We start from the raw sequence: 27,737 nt of genomic DNA, 5'->3' as shown, positions 1-27,737 counted from the left end.
CACAGTCTCACAAGTCTCTACAGTGGGTGGCTTGCCCACTGTGCCATCCTGGGGAGTGCAAAGCCACAGTCTCACAAGTCTCTACAGTGGGTGTTTTGCCCACTGTGCCATCCAGGGGAGTGCAAAGCCACAGTCTCACAAGTCTCTACAGTGGGTGGCTTGCCCACTGTGCCATCCTGGGGAGTGCAAAGCCACAGTCTCACAAGTCTCTACAGTGGGTGGCTTGCCCACTGTGCCATCCTGGGGAGTGCAAAGCCACAGTCTCACAAGTCTCTACAGTGGGTGGCTTGCGCACTGTGCCATCCTGGGGAGTGCAAAGCCACAGTCTCACAAGTCTCTACAGTGGGTGGCTTGCCCACTGTGTCATCCTGGGGAGTGCAAAGCCACAGTCCATCAGATGGATTACCGACTCCACTGTTAATGGAGGAGACATGGTGCCCAGAGTGCTTCGTGAAGCCCTGCTCGACACAGAACCGGCACTGTCAATGGGCCAGCGGTGCTTGAGACGGCGGTGCCCAGCGGAGCGGTGGTTGACAGGAAGGGCCCAGCGGAGCGGTGCTTGAGATGAAGGGCCCAGCGGAGCGGTGCTTGACAGGAAGGGCCCAGCGGAGCGGTGCTTGAGATGAGGGGCCCAGCGGAGCGGGGCTTGACAGGAAGGGCCCAGCAGAGCGGTGCTTGAGATGAAGGGCCCAGCGGAGCGGTGCTTGAGATGAAGGGCCCAGCGGAGTGGTGCTTGACAGGAAGGGCCCAGCGGAGCGGTGCTTGAGATGAAGGGCCCAGCGGAGCGGTGCTTGACAGGAAGGGCCCAGCGGAGCGGTGCTTGACAGGAAGGGCCCAGCGGAGCGATGCTTGAGATGAAGGGCCCAGCGGAGCGGTGCTTGAGATGAAGGGCCCAGCGGAGCGGTGCTTGACAGGAAGGGCCCAGCGGAGCGGTGCTTGAGATGAAGGGCCCAGCGGAGCGGTGCTTGAGATGAAGGGCCCAGCGGAGCGGTGCTTGACAGGAAGGGCCCAGCGGAGTGGTGCTTGAGATGAAGGGCCCAGAGGAGCGGTGCTTGACAGGAAGGGCCCAGCGGAGCGGTGCTTGACAGGAAGGGCCCAGCGGAGCGGTGGTTGAGATGAAGGGCCCAGCGGAGCGGTGCTTGAGATGAAGGGCCCAGCGGAGCGGTGCTTGAGATGAAGGGCCCAGCGGAGCGGTGCTTGAGATGAAGGGCCCAGCGGAGCGGTGCTTGACAGGAAGGGCCCAGCGGAGCGGTGCTTGACAGGAAGAGCCCAGCAGAGTGGTGCTTGAGATGAAGGGCCCAGCGGAGCGATGCTTGAGATGAAGGGCCCAGCGGAGCGGTGCTTGAGATGAAGGGCCCAGCGGAGCGGTGCTTGACAGGAAGGGCCCAGCGGAGCGGTGCTTCTCACGGCGGGCCCCTGTTCAGCGGTTCTTCTCACGGCGGGCCCCTGTTCAGCGGTTCTTCTCACGGCGGGCCCCTGTTCAGCGGTGCTTCTCACGGCGGGCCCCTGTTCAGCGGTGCTTCTCACGGCGGGCCCCTGTTCAGCGGTTCTTCTCATGGTGGGCCTTCACGGCGGGCCCCTGTTCAGCGGTTCTTCTCACGGCGGGCCCCTGTTCAGCGGTGCTTCTCACAGCGGGCCCCTGTTCAGCCGTTCTTCTCACGGCGGGCCCCTGTTCAGCGGTGCTTCTCACGGCGGGCCCCTGTTCAGCGGTTCCACTCACGGCGGGCCCCTGTTCAGCGGTTCTTCTCACGGAGGGCCCCTGTTCAGCGGTGCTTCTCACGGCGGGCCCCTGTTCAGCGGTGCTTCTCACAGCGGGCCCCTGTTCAGCGGTTCTTCTCACAGCGGGCCCCTGTTCAGCGGTGCTTCTCACGGCGGGCCCCTGTTCAACGGTGCTTGTCCTGTGTTTCTAGGGAGCCAGACCTGGCCAAGACTTCCCGCTCACTCGCCATCCGACGTTGTGGTCGCGGGGCCCTCCTGTGATGGAGTCCTGGGCCCGTGGGTGTCGTCCGTCACAACCGGAATGGGGCTGGTGGGGCCCTCCTGGGCAGCTCGCCTGCTGCCTGACTTCTCCGCCCTGCTGCCCTTGCCCTCCTTCGCTGAAGCTCTGTGGCCCTTGCCTCCCTTTGATGATGTGGCAGGTGACGGGGCAAGGCTACTGTCCTTGGTGGCAGCCGTCTCAGGCTTGTCGCGCCGGACCTTAGTTTTTCTTGTCCTCTTCCCAGGGGGTGGGCTGGCTGTCCCCTTGCTGCTGGCCGATGTACCTGCCCTAGGAGCTGGTGGACTCCAATAGCCCTGCACTATGGTCATAGTAGATGCAGGGCTGGTGGTGGCTGAGGTGCTTTTTTTACTCTTACCAGATGGAGGGGGTGGGTCAGTGGTTGGAACGAGGTCAAAGTTGGAAAGGAAAAGCACTTTGGAAGGACAGGGATGGGTAGGTGTAGTGGGTATGGGAGTGGAGGAAGAGGATGTGGTTGTAGGAGAGTCAAGTGTGCTGTCTTTGGGAGCAGGTGCTTGTGACGGAGGCTGTGGTGAGGTGGATGGCTGTTGGGTGGGTGGCTGCCTGCGTTTGTGTGGTTTGGAAGAGGGGGTGACAGACACACTGGGAGAGGACACAGGGGACGTGTAAATGGCAGTGGGGGTGGTGACTGCACGTGTGCGGACTGTAATGGAGGGTGTGCTGGTGATGGAAGTACTGGCTGATGGTGGTGTGCATGCAGGTGTGAGTGGAGACGTCACAGGGAGGGAGGAGGGAGATGAGGAGGTGGGGGACACAGAGGTGGTAGTGACTGTTGGCATGTCTGCATCTGGATGTTGCTTGGGTGAATGCTTGTGGGATCTGTGGTGCTTATGTCTGGATGAGCTGCCCTTGGGTGTAGAGGTGTGTGCAGGCTGGTCTGATGGTGTGGATGGGATAGGCAGAGGAACAGGAGACTGGGACTGGGTGGAGGGAGTCAGAAGAGGGAGGCTGGAGACAGGGACAATGGCTGCCGTCAGTGCTGAGGCCAGAGCGTTGAACGATCGCTGATGGGCAGCCTGACCCGAATGAATGCCCTCCAGGTATGCATTGCTCCGATGCACCTCCCTTTCTACACCCTGTATGGCATTCAGAAGGGTAGACTGCCCAACAATGAGCATCCGGAGGAGGTCAATGACCTCCTCACTGAGGGCAACAGGGGTAACTGGGGCAGGGCCTGAGGTGCCTGGGGCGAAGGAGATGCCAGCCTTCCTAGGCGAGCGGGCACGGAGCGAAGGCTGAGGGGCTGCTAGGAGGGCGGCGCTGGTGCGCTGGGTGGCGGCTGTACCTGTTGTGGCGGTGGGCACGGATGTTGCCGCCACCGCAAGGGAGCTCCCTTCCGAGGACGTGTCGGTGTCGCTGATGTCTCCACGGGTCCCCTTTGTGAAGCTCCACTCGCCCTCCGTCTCACTGGTGTACTCGGAGTCTGTTGCATGGCCCTCTGGGGCCATATGAGATGCAGCTCCCTCGTGCGCCGATGCCACTTCTCCTCCGCCTGATGATGCTAATGCACACATGAACAGGCAGACAAAGAAAATGGGGGGGGGGAGAAATGAAGACAGGTTGAGTGCATGCATTGGCAACACCGTTGTCGGAGAGGACAGACACAGAAGCCCCCTGCACTAGGCCGCGCAATCGGGATACACTACTCAGTTATTGTGACTAGGCCTACAGGTCTATAGACGACAAATGCACACATGGGTGAGGCCGGACCGTGGATAGCTGTACTTGGCACCCTACAGAGGTGGGGGGCGGGGGCACAGGGCCATGCCTAATGGAGGGGCCTAGCCTACAGAATGCGCCCTGGCCTAGAGATAGCCACAGCCCTCCTCCCCCACCCAGACACCTTCACTGCGCGCAAAGATAGCAGAATGTGCTGATACTCACCCCCTTGTGTCTGCTGTGATGTCCTCACGCGCCCATCCAAATCGGGGTAGGCCACCGCCAGGATCCGGGACATCAGGGGTGTCAATTGGCGGCTGGCACCCCTCCTACGATGGGAGGCCATCCCCAGCAGAGACTCGGCGGTCTTTCTGGTCCCGCGGCGGATGTCCTCCCACCTCTTTCGGCAGTGGGTGCCCCGTCTGTTGTGGACCCCCAGGGCCCGGACGTCCCTGGCGATGGCACGTCAAATGTCGATCTTCTGATGGGCGCTGACCTATGTGACATGTACAGGGTGGTAAAGGAAATCTCATTACTTTTCTGCCTGGTCAATGTGAGTGGCCCCCCCCCTCCCCAACCTTGCCATGTGGCACATGCTCTCATCTTTCGTGCGTTGCACTCCTCATTCGCTCCCCTCCCCACCATCTTACAAACACCTCACTCAACACAGGCATAGCCCATTCAACGTGCACCCTGTGTACTAACCTGTTGGTCTGGAGGACCGTAGAGTAGCGCATACTGGGGGAGGACCCCATCAACAAGTTTCTCCAATTCTTCTGAAGTGAAGGCAGGGGCCCTTTCCCCAGTCGCAGCAGCCATTGTATCTCCCAGACCGAGGTCACAGCAGCACTTGCAGTATAGGTCCTCTCCTGTGGATGATCAGGTCTCGAGTGATTAATCAGATAGAAAATGGCGGTCACGCCCGCGGCGGTGCGTACCGCCGCGGTGCGTACCGCGACCGCCGGCGCACATCGTCATTGGCTACTGAAACCCATAGGGTTCAATGTTAACCAATGCGGCTTAGCGACGCGGTCTTCAACCGCCTACCGCCACGGTGTGCCACGCCAGCGCATTGACCTCACATCCCACTGTCACACTTCACAGGTCAGGCAGCCGCCATTTCAAGGGCCCACATGGCATAATTCTTACTGCGTCACACAGGCCTAGGCCTTGCCTTCCCACTCATACAAGCCTTTCCATGCATAGCGATTCGTGTACTGTGCAAGCTGTGTGAACGAACCTGTGGGTTGCTTGACTCTGTGCTCCATGTTGTCCTTCCTAGGCACCGTCCGCTGGGACTTGCGAGGAGAAGGATGAATCCTCCCGTGTACCGACCGCTGGTGGACCTGTCGACAATGGAAGAACGACATATCATACTTACATACCAGCTTGACAGAGCCACTATACATGAACTATGTGCCCGGCTGGAGCCAGACCTGATGTCCCCCATCCGCCAACCCACAGGGATTCCCCCTCTGGTGCAGGTTCTGTCAGTACTCCATTTTTTGGCAAGTGGGTCTTTTCAGACAACAGTGGCCATGTCATCTGGGATGTCTCAGCCTATGTTTTCAAAGGTTTTGTCCAGAGTGTTGTCTGCCCTGATGAAATACATGCGGCGCTACATTATTTTCCCTGAGGTGGGCGAATTGGCTACAGTGAAGGGTGATTTCTATGCCCTTGGACATATCCCCAACATCATTGGTGCCATTGATGGGACCCATGTGGCCTTGGTTCCCCCCAAAGAAAGTGAGCAGGTGTACAGAAACAGAAAAAGTTATCATTCGATGAATGTCCAGGTGGTCTGTTTGGCTGACCAGTACATCTCCCATGTAAATGCCAAGTTCCCTGGGTCAGTGCATGACGCGTATGTCATGCGAAATAGCAGCATCCCTTATGTGATGGAACAGCTACAGAGACACCGTGTGTGGCTAATTGGTGACTCTGGTTACCCCAACCTGTCGTGGCTACTGACCCCAGTGAGGAATCCCCGGACCAGGGCAGAGGAACGGTACAATGAGGCCCATGGGCGAACTAGGAGGATCATAGAAAGGACCTTCGGGGTCCTGAAGGCCAGGTTTAGGTGCCTGCATATGACAGGGGGATCCCTAATGTACTCACCAAAGAAGGTGTGCCATATCATCGTGGCCTGCTGTATGCTTCACAATCTTGCTTTGCGACGCCAGGTGCCTTTTCTGCAGGAGGATGGTCCAGATGGTGGTGTTGTAGCAGCTGTGGAGCCTGTGGAGAGTGAAGAGAAGGAAGACGACGGGGACGACACGGACAACAGGGATACAGTCATACAACAATATTTTCAGTAGCACACAGGTAAGAATCACCCACACCATATTACATTTACTTAAGGCCTCATGCGTCTCTACTGTCTGTGTTTCCCCCCAGTTCCTGTTAACTGATTTGTGACTTTCCCTTCCCTTTTCAGAGCTGTATGACCCACTGCGTGACTTCTGCTTTGTTTGCCCATGGACTAAAGCTTATTGATATTGGTATGTTGTCATCACAAAGTAACTGGACATTATTGCACCGTTATGTGTAATACATTTGTTAAGAATACAAGCAGACTCCTGTTATTTTAAGTGCAATGAGTGATTTATTTTAAGTGCTACATATAGGTACATGATTGTAAAACGGTGATGGGTGGGGGTGGAGTAATGTCCATGGCAGAGTCCAGTTCTCAGACGCACAGGTGCATTGTCCATATGCCTGTGGAAGGATGGAGCAGGGGCAGTTCAAGGTTGGACAGGGTGACAATGTGGGACAGTGGGATGACATCAGGGGGTATCTTATGCTGGCGGGGGTCTTGCAATCCTACTCTGTCTTCTTGTGAGATCTCAGGTTCTGCTTGCGGGGTGGTTCTTCTTCTGCAGGAGGTGGGGTTCTGGTGGCCTGTTGTTGTGTGGGGGCCTCCTGTCCACTAGCGCCGGCGGAGGTGGTAGGCTGTTCCTGGCCTGGGCCAGTGACAGGGGCCCTTTGGGGTGCCACATGGTCCCGCAATGTGGTGACTATCTGGTTAAGGGCCACGACGATGGTCCCCATTGCGGAACCGATGTTCCTCAGTTCCTCTCTGAACCCCATGTACCGTTCCTCCTGCAGTGCCTGGATCTCCTGGAACCTGGCCAGTACCGTCGCCATCGTCTCCTGGGAGTGGTGGTAAGCTCCCATGATGGAGGAGAGGGCCTCTTGGAGAGTGGGTTCCCTTGGCCTGTCCCCCCCCCTGTCGCACAGCAGCCCTCCCAGTTCCCCTGTGTTCCTGGGCCTCTGTCCCCTGGACGGTGTGCCCACTACCACTGCCCCCAGGTCCCTGTTGTTGTTGGGGTGGTGGGTCAACCTGGGTGCCCTGTAGTGGTGGACACACTGCTGATTGACGTGTCCTGGAGACAGAGGCATGGGCCCGCTGGGTGGGAGCTGTGCTGGTGTTCCCAGAGGGGGTTGGGTCTGGTGTAGCCTGTGGCTGTCTGTGGGGAACCGACTGTCCAGAGGTCCCCGATGGGCCGGGCTGGTCATCTGGGTCCAGGGAGACAGAGCTGCTGTCATCGCTGAGGGCCTCTTCTGGGGGTGGGATGGACATCTCTGTACCCTCCGTGGCGGTGTGGTGGCGTTCGGGTCCTGCAGGGGTATGAAGGTATAGTTATTGCTTCTGTGTGTGGCATTTCGTGTGATGGGTGGGTGTCCGTGTACCCAAGTGCAGGCATTCCCTTGTGGGGGCTTTTGTGAGGGTGGCTTGTGGGGGTGATGTGTGTGTGCAGTGGGCATGCTTTGGTGATGGGTGTCCATGGTTTGTGGTCGCATGCAGGGCTAGGTGTTGGGATGGGTGGGTTGTGATGGTGAGCCATTTGCAAGGAGTTGGTGTGATGGGGGTCGGGGTGAGGGTGGGGGTATGATTTGGCATGCAGGTGGGGTGGGGGGAATGAAGTAGTGAAGATTTGACTTACCAGAGTCCATTCCTCCGCCTACTCCTGCGAGGCCCTCAGGATGCAGGATGTGCAAGACTTCCTCCTCCCATGCTGTGAATTCTGGGGGAGTAGGTGGGGGTCCGCCGCCAGTCTTCTGCACCGCAATGTTGTGCCTTGATACCATGGAACGCACCTTCCCCCGTAGGTCGTTCCAGCACTTCCTATGTCTTCCCGATTGCGTGGATGCTGTCCCACCGCGTTGACCCTGTCCACGATCCTTTGCCATAGCTCCATCTTCCTGGCAATTGTGGTATGCTACACCTGTGCCCCGAAGAGCTGGGGCTCTACACGGACTATTTCCTCCACCATGACCCTGAGTTCTGCGTCACTGAACCTGGGGTGTCTTTGGGGTGCCATGGGGTGGAGTGGATGAGGTGTGGGGTGGCGTTTGTGGTGATGAGTGTGGTGCGCGTAGTGGTGTGTGGTGTTTGGTGCGTGGATTCTGTGTGGGTGATGGTGTTGTGTGCCTCTGTGTTGTGGGATTGTCTATTCTGTGCTCTCTCTCTAGCCTTCGTCAATAATTTCTGGTCGTAGGGGTTTGTGGGTGATGTGGGTGTGTGTTTTATATTGTGTTGGGTGTGTGGGAGTGGTGTTAGTATGTGTATCAGGTGTGTGTGTTTCAAAATGACCAATGTGGTTGAGTTTTCTATGTGTGTGTGTATTTTGACCGCGGCGGTGTGTACCGCCAATGGAATACCGCGTTTGAAAGACCGCCGCGTGGATTCGTGTGTCATGATAGTGTGGGCGTATTTCTGTTGGCGTGACGGGGGAGGTTTGGTCATCGCCATCTTTTCGCTGACCTTTGGTGTGGCGGACTTTTGTGGATGTCGGGTTTTTGGAGGTTTGCAAGTTGCGGGTCAGAATGACCGTGGCGGTTTACCGCGGCGGTGTTATGGCGGTTTTCTGACCGGCGGTAAGCACCTTTTACTGCCGAGGTCAGAATGACCGCCTAAGTTTTGGGTGGACCCACACCTAGCTGTGTTATGGCCTCACTGAGTTTTATAACCTGCATCTGCTTTCACTTTTTCATTAGGTGCTTGAACTTATGAGCTAGAGGTTCAATAACTTGAAGCTTGAGCCACAAACTCATCTAAGTCTGAATCACCACAACTATGAGCTACCATAATCTGGATTCAATATTCCTCAGTTGGCATCAGGCGTTGGCTCGGCCTGCTTCACCAGGATTTAAGCTGAAAAGCATTTCAAGACTGAAGTTACAACTTCTCCATTAACGACTGACACCTAAGGTCTGCACTATTTATGGAACTTTTCTGACTTGTCCTAGCCATTTTTCTAAAGACATATTTAAATACTTCCCTTACCGTTTTTGAACACCTTGGATGATATGCGTTACCCATTAGGGTAGTTGTCTTATATATATTTTGTTTTACTTCTGCTTTTGATGGTGCTATTACATATAACACCTTAATGCAATGTCTCTTTGCTGCTCCAGGTTTGTTACGAAAATAGTGCTGATAGCCCTTGAATAAACACGATTATCTCAGTGGTATGAGCTGCTTATTATCTTCAGTCAGCCCAATTTCTCACAACACCGTACATAAATTCATAAACGCAGTAGACCAACTAAAAATTGGCTAAGCAGAGAACTAAAACATAAGGTTTTACTGGTACTCCTTCAATGCAAAACAATCACATCCATATTCAAAAGGGCACAAAAAGAAAAAACATCAGTCACATGATAGAACCTTGTGAAGGTCTATAAGCCATCATCTCCATAAACGAAGAGCTGAACACAATCACAATATAAAAAAGCCAGAAAATTAATCAAAGCAACTCATCTTGTTTCTTTGAGGTAGAAGAGGATTGCTTAATATACCCGAATATGAGCTAGGTTTATAAAAAAACAATATCAATGTTGTGATACTCTTTCTCATGTGGTTTTCTGATCCCAAGACACAGCCATTAAATTTGATGTGAGACCACAACCAGGCAGTAGAAAAGGAGTGATAAGCCAGGTTTAACAAGCAGCTTTTAGATGCCCAGTTAAAAATACTGTGGATTCGGATTCAAACGTTTAGCAATAGGACGGAATTCAACAACCACATAGTATGGGTTGTCATTGAATGACTTTCCTCACAGACCTTACAGAACTGAGGATTGTATATAACAGAAGAGCTGCCCATATGCCTGACTTCAGGATTCCTGGAGGGTCACGATGCAGCGTGGTTGTGCAATGGAAATTAATGTTGGTGAAGACAAAAAAATACAATGAGATCTACTGAGAAAATCTTTCCAATTGCAAGTATGGCTAGGAAGAAAGAGTTATGTACTGTTGCTGATGTTGCTCTCATGAACACCATGTTTGTTTTGCAGATTTCTTTCTGCCCAAACTGGTGTCTCTTAGGAGGGAAGGGGTTGAGGAAAGTTTGCTGGAGAAACTTTCACGATATTGTGGTACTCGATATTCAAGCCATGATATTTTTGTAGCACAATAGTTTTGCACTCGATAGACTGACATACAACCTGGCATCAAAAGAGGAACATTAAAACTAATAAATGTATATTGCCAGAAATAAATGTACATTTGTACATTATTTGAATGTCATTCCATTTATAGACCTCAGCTAAACATGCACAAAGTGAATGAATCAAGTCATATTCATTCCAGAAAAGCACAATATTTGGTGACACAGCACACCACCAATAAATATGGAAAGAATACATCTTCAGGATGGAGAAGAATTACACCTGACAGCTTTAGGGTGGTCATCCCCCAACTTTTTGCCTGCCTCCTTCCATTTTTCTGACCCTGTTTTTGCTGGTTTTAGGACACTGCGCACTTTATCACTGCTGACTAGTTTCTAAAGTGCATATGCTCTCTCCTCTAAACATGGTAACATTGTCTCATACCCAATTGGCATATTTAATTTACCTATAAGTCGCTAGTAAAGTGCACTTGAGGTGCCCAGGGCCTATAGATTAAAGTTAATAATGGGCCTGCAGCACCGATTGTGCCACCCACAAAAGTAGCCCTTTAACCATGTCTCAGGCCTGCCATTGCAAGGCATGTGTGTACAGTTTCACTGTCACTTCGACTTGGCATTTCAAACTACTTGTCAAGCCTTAAACACCCCTTTTTCTACACAAACGTCACCCCTAAGGTGGGCCCTAGGTAACCCATAGGACTGGGTGCTGGGCAGTGCCAGAAGTCTGACCACGGGGCGTTTGCCAAGGTCATAATGTGGAGGCCGGACTGCCGCATTGCCGGTGGTCCGACCGCCACCGCAAGTCTGACGGTCCTAGGACCGCCAGACTTGTAATGACGGCCTTAGTAACATCCGCATTAATCTGCATACTAAATGGGTCTCCCTGGGCAGGAACGGTAGAGGGGCTCTTATTACACTTCAAATGCCAGTGGCCTGCCCTCACACCAAGGACTGATAACTCCCTATAGGGAACCTGGCAGACAGGGCTGGATTGAAAGGGGAACTTGTGCACTTCAAAACCACTCTTTAAAGTTTCCCCCACTTCAAAGGCATTTTGGGTATGTATACTGGATCTCTGACCCCACCAAATCAGACAATTCTGGACCTGTAACTGCACTCTGTCAGTGGGACTGTCTGGCTGCTTAAAGGACTAGTCTAAACTGCTTTACTGAGAAGGACTGCTGCCCTGCTCGTGCCTTGCTGCCTGCTGGCCCCTGACTCAGCTGGAAAGTCTCTGCCTTCCCTGCAAGTGCTTTCAAAGGGCTTGGATTGAGCTTGCCTCCTGTTCTGAACTCTCAAGGCCACAAAGACTTCACCAAAGAGAAGAAAATCTGTGTGCATCAAAAAATTGAAGGAATGGCTGCAGAAATCAATGCAGCATCTGCTTTGCGGCTGAAAAATCGCCTACCGGATCGGGCCACCACTTGTTCCTTTTACCCCCATCAAGGATTTGTACCCTGTACATCAAAATATCCCTGCATCACAGTGAGAAACCAAGGCTGTGCTCCTGGAAATTGTTGCATCACCTTGGAAAGAAACGACACATCGTCTGTGCTGTGCTGTGCTGGAAAATCTGACGCAGCACCTTATTTTTTTACGCATCTCCTCCTCTGTGCATCATTATCTTTGGCGCATCCCAGGTACTGTGTGTTAAAAGGATACAATCGCTGATTCTTAAGGATTGAAACTCTTTTAAACCTTTAAAAAGTGATATCTTGACTTGTGCATTTTGGTCTTCTTTCATTCAGATAAATATTATCTGTTTTCTTAAGCTGGTGTGGAGTAGTTTTTGTGGTGTTTTCACTGTGTTACTAGATGAGTTATTGCACAAATACTTTACACATTGCCTTCTCAGTTAAGTTGCCTGCTCTGTGCCAAGCTACCAGGATAATTTGGATTGTGTTGTGATTTACCCTGACTAGGATTGTGGTCCCTGCTTGGACAAGGGTGTATACCTCTGCCAACTAGAAACCTGGTTTCTAACAAGAAGCAACTAATATATGTATCATAATTCACTTATTCAATCATCACCACTCATTTGAAGAAAGTTTGTTTACAGAAGTAAAGATTATTCTGGATGCACAGTTCAACACACAACAATGATTTTAAAAACCTGTTACTCATCCTGAATTAACACCAGTACTAAACACATGACAACAATCCATATTTTTTTCAGGAAGGGCTGCCTTATTTGTAAAGAACAGTGCTATATATTTAAAACCATTTTCAGTGACCTCCTTCGGTAACGTTGAGACATTTTCTTTTTATGTGTTACATTAACCCCTTAGCTGCTGGGCCGTCCCCCCCCCGTGCTGAGCCCTTTTTGGCTAGTTGGGGTAGTTCACGCTTAGGCCCTCATAACTTTTTGTCCACATAAGCTATCCACGCCAAATTTGCGTCCTTTTTTTCCAACATCCTAGGGATTCTAATGGTACCCAGAGTTTGTGGTTTCCCTTGGAGGAGACCAAGAAATTAGCCAAAATACAGTGAAAATGTCATTTTTTCCAAACAAATGGGAAAAAGGGCTGCCGAAGAAGGCTTGTGGTTTTTCCCCTGAAAAAGGCATCTACAAAGGGTTTCTGGTGCTAAAATCACCATCTTCCCACCTTTCAGGAACGGGCAGACTTGAATCAGAAAACCACATTTTTCAACACAAATGTGGCACTTTACTGGGACATACCCCATTTTTACTATTTTTGGTGCTTTCAGCCTCCTTCCAGTTAGTGACAGGAATGGGTATGAAACCAATGCTGGATCCCGGAAAGCTAAACATTTCTGAAAACTAGACAAAATTCTGAATTCAGCAAGGGGTCACTTGTGTAGATCCTACAAGGTTTTCCTACAGACAATAACAGCTGAAATAAAAAAATATTGAAATTGAGCTGAAAACAACAGCCATTTTTCTTTATGTTTTACTCTGTAACTTGTTCCTGCAATGTCAGATTTTTGAAAGCAATATACCATTATGTCTGCTGGACTCTTATGGTTGCGGGATATAAAGGGCTTGTAGGTTCATCAAGAACCCTAGGTACCCAGACCCAATAAATGAGCTGCACCCTGCAGTTGGATTTCATTCTATACTGGGTATACAGCAGTTCATTTGCTGAAATATGAAGAGTGTAAAATAGGTATCAAGAAAACCTTTGCATTTCCAAAATGGGCCCAAGATAAGGTTTTGAGAAGCAGTGGTTATTTGCACATCTCTGAATTCCGGGGTGCCCATACTAGCATGTGAATTGCAGGGCATTTCTCAAATAGACGTCTTTTTTACACACTCTTTTAAAATTGGAAGGAAAAAATGTAGAGAAAGATAAGGGGCGATAACACTTGTTTTGCTATTCTATGTTCCCCCAAGTCTCCCGATAAAAATGATACCTCACTTGTGTGGGTAGGCCTAGCGCCCGCGACAGGAAATGCCCCAAAACACAACGTGGACACGTCCCATTTTTTGACAGAAAACAGAGCTTTTTTTTTGCAAAGTCCCTATCTGTAGATTTTGTCCTCTAGCTCAGCCGGCACCTAGGGAAACATACCAAACCTGTGCATTTTTTAAAACTAGAGACCTAGGGGAATCCAAGAAGGGGTGACTTGTGGGGCTCTGACCAGGTTCTGTTACCCAGAATCCTTTGCAAACCTCAAAATGTGGCTAAAAAACATGTTTTCCTCACATTTCGGTGACAGAAAGTTCTGGAATCTGAGAGGAGCCACAAATTTCCTTCCACCCAGAATTCCCCCAAGTCTCCCGATAAATATGGTACCTCACTTGTGTGGGTAGGCCTGGTGCCCGCGACAGGAATAGATCACACAACGGTCAATGTTGGTCCTTACATGAGGCAGCTGTTGACCCTGGGGTGATCCATTCCTGACGCAGGCACTAGGTGTAGGCACTCAAGTGGGGTAGTGTTTTTATCAGGACAGGTGAGGAATCACTGGGTGGTAGGAATTTTGTGGATCCCAGCATATTCCTGTAGTTTGTGTGACAGGAATGCGAGAAAAAGAGAGTTTTTATTCAACATTTCAGCTTTGCAGGGTATTCTGGGTAAGAAAACTTTGGTGAATCCACACAAGTCACACCTCTGTGGACTCCCCCGAATGTCTAGTTTCCAGAAATGTTTGGGTTTAGTGTGTTTCTCTATGTGGCCGCCGAACCCAGGACCGAAAACACAGGTGCCTGCCTTACAAAACCAGTTTGTTTTGCGATAGATAATTTTGATGTCTCCACAATACGATTTGGGCGGTGGAATTTGGGGCTGAACTAAATTGGGGAGCTCCCAAGAGAGCACTCTCTCTCTGCTTGCCGCCACATTCGCCTGCTCTCTGGGTTGGGCTAAACCACTATTACCCAGTGGCACAGACTGCTTGCGAAGGGACAGCAGGACTGTCCTCATCACCTCTCTCATAATGTACTGGAAGAGGAGTTATCGAATAGGACTCCTCCGACTGAAAAATCACTCCCAGAGTCTGCGCCATTGTCCTATCCCTCAGATGCTGTCTCAGTATCTGATGTCTCAGTCTCTGATCCTATATATATCTACATATATATTTTTAGTTGTTGTATGGTTTCCTTGGGGGGCCAAAATGGCCCCCAGGGAAACCCTACAACAACAACAACAAAAATATTGCCCCCACAGGGGGTCGCCCTACCCACGGGTTACCCCCTGTTCATTTATTTTTATTTTATTTTAATTTTTTTAAATAAATAAATTCAGATTGTGCTTCGATCGGGGGCCAGGAAACACTTTCAGGAAGGCCTTTCTTACGAGACCTTCCCGAACGTGGGGAAGGCCGTTTTCCCCATTGATGCAGGAAGCGGCCGCAAGGCTGCTTCCTGCTCCGATGGGGAAATCAACACTGTAATGTCAGCACGCCTCGCAGCGCGCTGATGTCACAAAGGGGCAGGTGGGGGGCGGGGGGAGACACGGAAGAGCTTCCGTGTCTCCCAGGGACAAAAAAATAAAATAAATCCTCGGGTGCAACGCACCCGAGGATTTATTAATCCCCTCCCTGGTGTCAGCCACTGGTCGTGACCCGCACCAGGGAGGTAGTGTGGGTATCGGCCAGAACACAGGTTTAAAAGATTCACGGGCTCATTTTAAGTATGGCAGGCGTCCAACAGGCCCACCAGGTAGCATACAGTCCGTCAGGTCAAAGGTTAAGGCTGTTAGATGCTCTGATTAGAGGGGAGAAACTGAGTTTGTAGGGATGATAGCATCGCAAATTTACAGCTGTCTTCCCTCTCCACCGAGCTCTAAATGAACCTATCAGTTATTTTGTAGCTCTGAACAGCAAAGCTTTACATTACTCATCTCAACTAAACTAATGTTATCAGTTTCAGAAAGAAAGAATGCGGGACGCCTAGATGGAATTTAAAGCTGTATCATGCACCTTACATGCAGATAGATCCCCGCAGATGTTACAGTTCATAGTATTCAGCCGCCTTTGTACACATACATGCATATCATGTGCATTTACTGGAACTCATTTACGTTGTATATTTTATATCTTTTGTTTAGGTTTGGGTTCATATTCTTCTCATAGAGCACTGCATGTTATTAATTACCTCAGAGCCCAAAAGAAATTAAACGAGTCACTACTACGACTTCTGCTCTCATATCATACAAGTTTGCTTACATTTACTTGGGAAGATAACATGTTGTCAGTTTGAGTTAGGTGGAGGCCTGCAGTCTCTATCTGCTTTGCGTGTTACTTCTGCAGGTTATTTCACTGTCGTATGGTTGGAAGAGGGAAGCGGTAAAACCGACTACGAGCCCTCCTGACTTTCTCGTATCACCAAAGCGCTAAGTACCCCGGGTATTGTTATTTTTCATGCAAGTGAACCGATTATGTAGAGAGCGATCACGGGCCTCGAGAAGCACTGAAAAAATACACTTGTGTACATCTACGGAGGGCCTTGGAAGGGTACTACTCCTAGCCACAATGGCATACATTCTAGTGTTCTAGTGCCACCCGTGCGTATGTACAAAGATAAACCAAGAAACGTATTCAAAGTCTATGACAGGCCTATTGAAATCGGTGTGCTCCTGGATAGCTGAGGCACTGAAGAAAAATAATTCGGCGGAAGAAGGTAGGAGCCCAACACATCAAGTGTCCATGCTGTAAATCAAACAAAAGGTACTAGATTGGCATTGGCAATAAGTAAGTGAAAGGCCCAAAACTTCCAGATGTCGCAAAAGAAACAGCTGTTACGCCCCACTCTACTTTTTTTCAAAGCTAGTGTGTAAGCCTTGTCCTCGAATCGCCCGGGAGGTAGAATCTAACTTGCTCATTCAGTTGATATCGAAATTCTGAATCTATGCCCTTCTTTCTCATTAACAAAAATTGTGATTCTGAGTAAATGAGTGCACCCGAGTTCAAGAAATTCACAAGGATATTTTAGGTCTGCTTACGAGCATAGGGTAATAGTTGAACCAGAAACATCAAATAGGAATCCAAAGGCAGAATGGGTAAGTGAAGGTCAACTAAAGGAAAATAAGAAAAGATGTCCTGCCTATTGGGACTAAGGCTATGCTCTTAATTTTGAAAGACTGTACTACTATGTCTCCTTTTCTCCATTGTCCGTGTTTTTCTACAGTGTACTCGACAATCAGCGAGTCCACAGGAATTGCAACATGTTTTTGTTTTACAGTTCACAAGAAGAGCTAGGCTTTGCTGACTGGGGCACACCTATAGAATACCCCCATTATACATTCATGTAGCTACTGCTCACTCATCCTAGGCTATGAGATAACTGGCAATGGTTGTGGCATGCTTCTAGTCTAAATGTATGGGCCACCTGATATGAACTCTGCGGGGAGATTACTTACAGGCTCTCCACTGTAAAGATCTATCAAGCCTCCATCAGGGGAGCCTTACCTACTCAACCCAAAATGTGTGGGACTTATGTTGGTTGCAAGTGTGTGCTGTGGATGTTGTGTGTGTATATATGTTTCACAGAAACATGGGTAATTACTGGTGGCCATTGTTACATTTAATGCTCAGCTGCACAAGATGGTAGTTCTCCTATAGGCTGCCATTTTCCAGGGAGAACCTGGCTGCCTACACTTCACAGCCGTCTACTTGAAACTGGCCTACTTGTTGAGTGGGGGAGTTTGACACCCTCTTCACTTTTTTACACCTCATTTTCCTGTGTGGTTCGTTGTCACCTATCAACAGTGGCCTTCTGTTAAATACTGGACCACTGGTTCAAGTAAGTTGTAGATTATCAAATACCCTACACACCAGTCCAGGACAAGAATATTACCAAAAACTGTACTTTTCCTGGATGAGAATGGCCTCAGGCCAGATAGATTCTTGGAACACTTTGTTACTGTGGCCTGTAGGAGCTAATGGGCTGTTGCTTTGACTGCTGGAAGATCACCTCAAAGATCCGAACGACCCAAACCATTGAAAGCACCTAGGTACCAAACAATCAATGCAGCACATTTGATTTGGAAAAAGAAGTACCATAAACATAAACCCCCTAAGTTTTGGAGCAGCTAAGGCACTTTCCTCTTTTATTACTTGGATGGTCACCTACATGCTTCGTGCCATCCCAGTATCAGCCTGTTGCAGTGGCAGAATGTGCTGGAGTTTCTTAACCTCTTGGCATCAGGTCACTTAGGCTGGAGCTGGTCACTAAGACTGTGGAACTATTGGGACCACTTTTCTAGCCTTTACCATTCCAATAATGTCATATTTTTTAGTTGCAGTTATCCTCAAAACAGCTGAGTATTATAGTGAAGGCTTGGGTCCAGTTGACAGCTCGTCACTGAAACATTTGAATGACTGCTTGTTTTCGAGCTAATGGGCTCTAAATATACGTACTCACATGGGACTTCATTGATCTGCATCCTGCGTGTAAAACAGTAACTGGACCCCCACTGACCATTGAGTTTGAAATCAAGGCTCCAAGCCCTGATCTGCCTCAGTGACTAAATTGGGTGGAAGCATTGGGATTTGGATGGTGAATATCTGGGAAAATGTTTTTTTTTGTTGTTTACTTTTGTCAGAGTAAATTCAGCAGCTGGGTATTGAGCCCATTGAGTTTCCTAGTTTTCCACCCAGAGCAAGAGCCATTAAATGGAAGGAAAGACATATTATGCATTGTTTAATTTTTGTTTGAGGCTTCTGATCAGTTGACCAGAATTTCAAAGTGCTTTTTCAAAACATTTTGTACGACATCAGATGAATCCCAAAGTTGACACACATACAGCCCCATTGAGAACATAGGCATATGGCCAATCTTATAGAAAATCAGCAATTAATGTGTAAATGTTGGAAAATAAATTTGTGACAATATCTCAAGTCCAGCAAAGGTAGTACCCTTTTGATTACTTTGTGTTGAGTTTATTGAGTTATCTACTATGCCATGCTGTGTCAGGGTTTCTAGGCTTTAGAACATCCAAGAGTAAGTATTAACTGACTGGCTTCATTTTCCCTGGAGAGTCTGCACTAGATTTACAATTTGCATGAGCATGGGTGATAGAATACTGCATGTCTACAACATACTTGTTTTACCTCATTTGAGATCACCACAGAGTTCCAACTAGGAGATCTGGTCCTTGAGGTGTTCTTGTCTGTTCTCTATAGGAATCACCAGTCCTTTGTAAGAGGGAGATTTTTTCAGGGTCGTGTAGCTGTAATAGTTATCGGTGTTCTGAAACAGAAATTATGCCAGGGCACACAAATCCACATAATTCATCCACAATCATGGGCACAGGAAGCGCAGGAGATGTATCACCCCAGAGATTTTGGAGTGTGGGGGACAAAGTGGACACGGGTTGAGGGGACAAGGGGTCAAAATAATTTCCCCTCCAGTTCTATGATTTGCAGGTCCATCAGAACACAAAAGTGCTACTTATCATGGCCCTGCACTTGAACTGCTGTTCTGCCTCCAGTTATCAGTGACTGATCTGACGGTGAGCCAGGAGGCCACCTATGCCCTCTGCCCTTTTGTTTGTGTTGTTTTCAGATGCCCTCATTAACCACCTGTGAGAACAAAGGGAGAGGGGAGGAGACCAAAGTGTTTGCTCATTGTTGCCATCCTCTGCCCTACCCCCACCTGCTGCCTTTCAGAGGAGTCCTGCAGGACAATGAAGAAGACATAAAGAGGGAGCAGAGGCCCACTCAGACTGATGCCTGCAGGACAGAAAAGATACTCTGAAATACAGTATTTATATTTATCTAGGTTCAGAGCCCAGATGTTTTCTTTTCACACCGCACAATTAAGCTACTAGGAGTGTATCTCTTTCTAAAATGTATGCCTATTGTTTTTTCTCTGTGTAATAAAGGGATAGATTACAGCTTGGGCAACAGGGAGAAGTCACATTCCATTTTGGGCACATGTGCCTATTTATGTTGTTTTCATTATGTACTCCAACATATTGAAGTATATTATCTTTTCTGTTTTTAACATTCTTGTTTGAATATATTTTTTTATTCATTTTCAAGTTTCATGAGTATAGACACGAACAATTGGCAAATAAAGAATAACAGTTACATGTGGATACATTGGTAATAGGTTCACTCAAATTATGCAGCAGGAGAGGGCCAAATTATGTGGAAGGGTTGACTAAATTATGCGGCAAGCAGAAGCAAATTATGTAGCATGTGATAGTATTTTATTATTTTTATATTTTTACACTTGTTAATACTCTCTGGGCATAGGTTGCACCTCATTAGTACCAGCTTAACACCTAAATGTAGCAACGAGCAAAAGAAAGGTTACCAGTCAACTTTTGCAAAGGGGCCTTTCACTGTGCAGCAACTTGTGTCACTGCATTTTGAGTAACTTTTGAACCATTTGAATTAGAACTGTTTTTTGGTTAAATCTGCAGATTATGCAGCAGATGATGAATTCTGTGGCAAATGTGGCAAAGCCATAATCATGAGAAAAACACTGCAGCGGACAAATGCATAATTCCAGTGGCCCTGTTGATAGCCGACCAAGGCATCAGTGATACAGTGTTGTTATGAATACATTAGCATGAATCTGCACACATTTCACAGTGTTACATGAAAATACAGTGAGTGCAGTCCATGCCCATAAGAGCGCCTGCAAAAGGCCCTAAATAGCAAGATACAGTTTGACTGTCGCAGTGGTTAGATGGCATATTGTATTCTAGTCTGTCAGGTATCCGAGTAATGGCAGCATTTCATAGGCATAGAATCCTTACTCTGATATGTGGGTTAGGCTAGAGGAGGTCGATGGTTCAACATCGTCGTCTTAGCTCCGATATCTTTGGCTCTCAAAGAAGGGAGTGGTAGTTCTGCAAATATTTTAGTCTGTGTTAAAGAGGGCAAGGTCTTTCAGCCAATTTTCTGATGTGTATCATAGTTGATTCATAATGAATATTCCATTTCACACAGTACCCCTCCAAGTGATGTAGGGGTTGCCGAGCGTGCATAGGTCCGGAGATGGGGGTATGGAGGTTCAGTGTGCAAGTTCACACAGCTTTGCATGAGGTTGAACTTTCAGTACACAGTTCTTGATATAAGGGACAAAGTACCCTCTGACATACATTATAAGGAATTCCATAACCATGCGAAGTAATGAGGCCAAAGGCTGAGTTCATTAAGTCGAAGCCTACCAAACCGCAAAGCTGCCTGGTTTACTAAAGACATTTGGGGGACATTTGGAAAGCTTCCCTGGGAATGCATTTCACCCTTTGCTTGCTTTCTATTTGCGAGCTGTATTTGTTTTAGGCTATCCAGCTTGAGTTTGCCCCTCCTGTAGAGCAATCCTTGTTTACTGTACCCTTCCAGCAATGTTTGATTTCTGTAAACAGGCTCTTAAATCTTGTTCTTGTCATGTCACATTTGCTGTGCATTCAAAGACCATGGTCTTCCTATGGAGCTTAGTGTTTATCTCACTTTCTCTGACTTCAAAGTGAAAGGATTTATATGACAATCGTGCTGGCTGCTGGGGGTGTGCTAGAGGAAGGCTGGAGGATGCTATTTTTTACTTCCATACAACAACATTTTAATGAAATATGCAGATATTTGAGAATATATGTGGTGGAAACAAATAATTGAATATGATCAAAACAAATCAATACACTAGGTAATAGCATTTCCACACATTAATGTTTGTGTGCTATATACTTTTAGCAATAAAACTGTATATCTGTGCAAATGTAATGGTCATTTCAATTAAAGATATGTTTTCTGTAATGCAGTGCATTACCACACCATGCATACTCCACTCTATGCCATTCCCCTCTATGCCACTCCACTCTGCCCTGCACCACTCCATTCTAAGCGACTTCACTCTACTGTGAAACAAGCTACTCTGTGCCACTTGACGCTATGCCACTCTTCTCCACTCTGTGCTATTCTACGCCACTGCACCGTACACCAGTGCAATCTATGCTGTACCACTCCATTCTATGCCACTTTACTCTGCCCCACTCTACACTACGCCACTGCAATCTGCGCTATTCTACTGTAACTAATACAAACTACACCACTGCACTCTATGCCAATGCACTCTTAAATATTTTACTCAAAACCACTGGACTCTGTGCCACTGCAATCTGTGCAGTGCCACTCCACTCTGTGCCCCTCTACTCTTCACCACTTCACTTTTCACCACTCCACACTACTGCACTCTACTCTAAACCAGTGCACTCCACACCAATGCACTCTACACCACTTTACTCAAAACCAATGCACTCTACACCACTGCACACTATGCCTACTATTCTTCACAACTGTATCCAATGCCACTTCAGTCTAGATCACTCTACTGCACTCTACGACACTTCACTCTACGACATTATATTCCATGATACTCCACTCTAACACTCTACTCCATTCTGTGCCACTGTGCAACACTTAACTCAACTCTGTGACTCTCTAAGCAACTCCCTCTCGGCCACTCCATGCCACTTTACTCCACCCTATTCTATGACACACTACTCCATTCTATGCCACTTCAATCTACGATACTCTACTCCACTCTACAATACTCCACTCTATGACACACTGGGCCTGATTACGACCTTGGCGGAGGGGATTACTCCGTCCCAAAGGTGACGGATAACCTGCACTCTGTTTTACACGTTCCATAGAATGTAATAGAACTTGTAATACAGTGGACGGGATATCTGTCATGTTTGGAACAGAGTAACCCCCTCCGCCAAGGTCGTAATCAAGCCCTTAATGCCATTCCACTATACAACAATGTACTATGCTCAACAACACTCTATTCAACTCTCTCTAAGCAACTCCAAGTTACTTTACTCCCCTCTATGCCACCCATACTTCTTTATGCCTCTCCACTTTATGACACTCTGCTACCCCACTCTATGACACAACTCCACTCTATGACACTCTACTCACTTTGTGACACTCTGCACCACACAATTCGATGACACTTGATGGCACGTCATTCTCATTTACAGTATTAACCTTTAGCCATGCTGAACAGTAGCCACGCTAGTGTACACATGGCTAAACCACATTGGCAAAGCCAATACCTCTTGCATAGGTGAGACCTATTGGCTTTGCCTGTTTGTAAGGTATGCAACTTCGAGGTGACTTGCAAAATCCTTATCATTTACACCAGGGGGTGCTTTATCTCATATAATGCATGGTCACGCCATCACCTTTCTCACAAACCATTTAAAACCTTATTGCATAGCTTCTATCATTGTAAACTACTAAAATAGAGCAGGAGAGAAAAGCAGCATTCCGTTTGTTGGTTTAAAGAACTGCATTATTTATGCTCCATGACCTGACTTGCCTTTCACCTTGGATGCTGGCTCTGGAAGAAGGTCTTGGGACATTAGAACTTGACTGCAATAACCTTAGAATAGTCGAATGTTGACATATTTTCTTTAAATTAGGTGACTTGGTGCATCACAGGTAGCCAATTATAAAGAAATTAGTGACTGCCATTTATACAGAGATTACAGAATCCCATGTATTATATACACTGTAACACCAAGAGCGTCTTCAGTATAAATGCGTCCAGTTTTGACTGATGTGGAGCTGAGCTGCCCAAGATCATACAGAGGAGTAAAAGGGTTATTAGAACTACCATTTCAGAGCACAGTTTACAATTGCTGTACCTGATCACTTTTGATATCTCCAGTGTGGTTTCAATTTTCATGAGGGAAAGGGCAAGATCGGCGCAGGCACAAAAGTTTTGTTCTTCCATTTTTTCCTTACTACCTTTTTTCCTTGGTGCATTCAGATGCAAGGTTAATCAACATATTTATTTTCACATATGGTGTAATTACTTTGTGGATGTAAATAAAAAATAAAACATATTTTCAAACTGTGACAACATGCCTTTCTGTCGCTCTATTTCATTTCCAAACTATATGATTGTGCACAATTATCAGAGCCTGCAGTTCGCAAACAACAGGCAATTTGTATAGGATCAATAGAAAAGTCCCCAAAGCTGTCCCTCTCCTCGTCCCTCCCACCCCCCTGCAGAAAGGTATTGTCTCCTACGCCCCTGTGACTACAGTTTGAGGCACAAACTACCAAAACTCCTTTACAATTGGCTTAGCAAGCTGCTAATATTTGATAAATATGTAATTTTGCTGACATCTTTCTAGATCTAATGTGAGACACTTCTGATAGTAAGGAGGCTTTCAGAGGGACTATATTACTGTTACCTCGCAAGGAAAATATCTGAACACCACTCAAGCCCAAGTAGCCCTATGGCTCAAGAGCTCTGAAACCCAGTGGGATAATTATGGAAAACTGCGTAGCTTGGAGCAGTTTCTGCAATACAGTGTGAGACACTTCTGATAGTAAGGAGGCTTTCAGAGGGACTATATTACCGTTACCTCGCAAGGAAAATATCTGAACACCACTCAAGCCCAAGTAGCCCTATGGCTCAAGAGCTCTGAAACCCAGTGGGATAATTATGGAAAACTGCGTAGCTTGGAGCAGTTTCTGCAATACAGTGATGGACATTTTGTGAAGGTCAGGTCTGCAATGAAAGGCGGGGACTTCTCAACAGATTGGTGCCTTTGATAGGCTAGTAGGGTTGGAGAGAGTCAGTCACGTGTCAAAGATGGTGCCATGAATAGACAGGAGTGTCCCGTAAGACATGTTTCCAAACTTCTCAGAGCAGTGTTGTGCAAGGTCACTATGGGCTCTAATACAAGTAAGGAAAATGCCGACATCCTACGATAGGGAGATAAAAAAACGCATTGAAAATTAGGGCCCAGTGGCAACTCAAAAGCCTGAGCCCCGATGCTACTGCACCTGCTACACTAACTCGAGCTCCGCCCCTTGCGCTGCCTCTGCGGCCGAGTTATTGGTCTCCCACTGCCTTTAAATCAGTGACTGATTGACAAGAGCCACTTACCTCCACAGACTGCTCCTTTTTGAAGCGGCTCTTGGTGTCCTTCTCGCCCTGCTTGGGCGCTGCTCCCTGGCTGGAGGCCGCCGCAGCCGCCTTGTCCGCTTCGTTTCTCTGCCGGAGCCCCATGGCCAGCCTTGAGTCTGGCTCGCCGTTGTCCAGCTCCTTCTCCAGCTCCTCCATCTCCTCCGGAGACAGGGTGGACAGCAGGCTGTCGATGTCAGGATCTTCGCTCACCTGCCTGCGGTACTTTGCCACCCGGGACATCTTTACAGCGTGCAAGTAGACGGCAAGAAAGGATGCTTACTAAAGAGCAACGCCGTAACTTTGAACAAGGCTCAGAATCTCCCGCTGGGGATGCAGAACAAGCACAGCCACCAGCCCAGTATCACACACAATTCCACCAGCCTCAGGAGCAAAGAAAACAATGCCACCAGCCTCCTCTCCAGAGAATGTAATGCCAATCCGATGTGCAAGAAAACAAAAGTACCAGTTAGAGACGCAGAGGAAACAAAAGCGCTGGCCTGATGTGGTGGTCACAGAGAAGTAAGTGCTACCCTGATATCAACCCCTCGGCGTCTGTCGCGGCCGCTCTGACCCGCGCATCAGGTGCTGAAGTGTTAAATGCAGGGGAGTTAGTCTTGTGTACATTAGTTCTAAACAGAAGACATCGGTTGCCAATGAAGTTTGCAGGCTGCACATCTTCGGGCGCAGCAGCCAATCAGAGTCGCCTGAAACACGAAGACATTCCAGGGAATCTTGCACAGCTGCATGACCAAATTTAGTGCCGCACATTTAGCCTTTTAAAGGCAATGGGAAGACGTAGTGAAGCGAAACACAAAAAACGCAGCCGCTTGAAGAGGAGGGCATGTAAAAACAGCAAACTAATGGGAACAAACACAGGGCCCGCATCTCATGTTGTGCTCCAAAAGATGCTAGTAAATCTGGAGACACGCGTTTATCATGGACACGTGTATCCCTGAGACCCAGTACCCCAGAAAGGTGCGATCTTAATAGATATCGGCGACCCGATTAATGTGCCTATATTAGGTGAAATACAATTAAGAAGATGAGTTTATTTGACTGAAAGTTGCATCCAGGACAGTGTGCAGTAGTTTCAATGGCGTGTAGGCGGGGTTTCTAGTTTTCAACAGCTTTGTCTCGTCACCTCTTTCTCTTCCTATCTTCTATTGTATGGACACTACTATTAAAGGAGACTTTTCTAGGTATGTTTATTTTCTCGGCATCCCAAACAGGAATGTTCTGCCGAGACCTTATATCATATAACATCACGGGAGTTTATCAGAAAATGGTTAACAAACAAATGCATTAACGAGAGGATATGGATGAGTGTAGGGTTGGGACTCTTTGGCGCAGCACCCCTAGACTTATTGGCTCTTGATTTCACCCATTTGGCAATTCAGGTACGTTTTCTTGCTTAAGGAGACAAGTATCATATGTACCCGAGAGATGTGCCTCCCTGCCAGATCCTAGCTACAGAGAGGAAAGGAGAGACCTTTTGTTCCACTAGACGTTTGCAGCAAGACACCTCCTACATCTTCGCCCATGGAGACGCATAACACCTGTGTCCTTGTGTAACGTAACTGGTGCTCCTGTAAAGCGCTCCATTCAGGTCGAGTTCGTGCTACATAAAACAGCAATAAAAGAGAGCTTCAAATGTGTCACTGGCACCTTATAGCCAAATACACTGCATTCATAGTACTTTGCATCACGCACTGAGTCATCTATGGAAAAAAGGCCTTTTGAGTCATCTATGGAAAAAGGTCCTTTGCTCATCACATTTAAATTACAAATATACCTATAGAACAGATTTGTCTGTTCTTAGCCTAGCACATCAGCTGTCCATCCCATAGTATAGAGGCCGGGCAGGCCTTTTATTTCACTGGGCATTTCCAGGTGGGTTGCAGCTCATGGAGGCCAGTTTTGAATGCCCAGGGCCGCTCCTGGTGCCGCTGTCACCTTTCCCAGCTCCCCGTAGTTAATTAAAGCAGGCATGGGAGGCTTCAAGGGAGGGAAAAAGAGAGGGAGGGAGTGAAGGGGTAGATAGAGAAAAAGTTATCAGAAAGATATGAGGGCGAGAGGGGCGAGAAGGAGAGAAAGAGTGGATGGCATGAAAACGAGGGGATGAGCAAAGAGACGAATGGAGAGGGGCTGGTTTGAGCGTTTTTGACAAGGATGCTTTTAGTGCCTCAGTAAGGCCATGCATTACAAACAGCTTTGGTTGTTTGATGGACAGACCTATTGTTTCCAACAAACATACATGTTAGTTCTGTGCAGAAGCATATCCGCCTCACATTGTTCTGATTGGATGAGTTGTATCCTTCCACTCTTTTATTTTACTTTAAGCACCACATGGGCGTCTGTGTATCTTCTTGCTCTCCCCCTCTTGTGCTGACCCCCCTCACATTCCTGCACCCCACCCAACCTCGTATGTTTCTTCACCAGCACTTTCCCATCCCATTTATTTCAAGTTCAAATTCAATTCATCTTTATTCAGTTTTGCATAAAACCACAAAAGGCAATGCAATGCATCATTACCAATATAAAACATGATTAAAACAATCACATTCATCCTGACTAGGCAAACAGGTATAAGCACGGGATAGACTTCTAAATCAACCCTCCATAGATCTCCTACTTCTCGCTGCCATTTTCAGAAATGAACACACACTAAAACATACATCTGGACTTTCTAAAAGCTGAAGATAAAATAACACATCTTTGCCTTTCCTAAAAACGAAACTCTTTAAAATTGGCTTTAGATAAAGTACAGATAGACCACCATAATATTTACAAAAGAACATAAAGTGCAACAAAATTTGTTCTGATGAACTGTCACAAGGGCAGGCCAAATTGCACGTTCCAAGATTGAAATTGCCTTCCCAAAAACTAAGAAATGCCATAGAGTACGAGCCCTAAAATGGAATAGGAGCGATCTCTCCCATGAGAAAGGGCGAGAGCTTTATAGAGCACCGCTACTTCTGGAAATCTAAGCAGTCTACTTCCTGACTGCTTTCGTTAGAGTCAGAGCATAATCTGTTAGAGGGGCAAAAATTGTGAAATCTGGACTTAAGCACTTTCTTGTCAAATTTTGATGAAGTGCTTGGTGGGTGAAACATGTCAGGCAAACCTAACTCACAGAATAGTTTGCAGACATATTATAGCTAGGACGTAGTCTGGTCCCTATCTAATTTGAGACAGTCTAAAATAATGTTCCTTCACAGGCTGACATTGGCGTTAGTTCAAATTCGTATCCAAAGTAAAAGTGAGGCCAATTTGATTTGACCTGTGATGAAAGGTTG

The 27,737-nt window shown here is 47.8% G+C and overlaps 1 protein-coding gene across 1 annotated transcript in view; it reads right to left on the bottom strand.

The window, feature by feature from the left end:
- LMOD1 (leiomodin 1) overlaps window positions 1–25,076 on the bottom strand; it is a 109,459-nt gene extending 84,383 nt beyond the window's left edge. The window contains exon 1 of the mRNA XM_069238953.1: window positions 24,421–25,076. Coding sequence (XP_069095054.1) covers window positions 24,421–24,681 — 261 coding nt within the window. The 5' untranslated portion in view covers window positions 24,682–25,076. The remainder of the gene's footprint in view (window positions 1–24,420) is intronic.
- Between the last annotated feature and the right edge of the window lie 2,661 nt (window positions 25,077–27,737).

This window comes from Pleurodeles waltl, chromosome 6 (genome assembly GCF_031143425.1).
Source record: "Pleurodeles waltl isolate 20211129_DDA chromosome 6, aPleWal1.hap1.20221129, whole genome shotgun sequence".
In the NCBI taxonomy this organism is placed as follows: Eukaryota; Metazoa; Chordata; class Amphibia; order Caudata; family Salamandridae; genus Pleurodeles; species Pleurodeles waltl.
The sequence above is the reverse complement of the archived record's forward strand: the minus strand, read 5'-3'. Positions and strand labels throughout refer to the sequence as shown.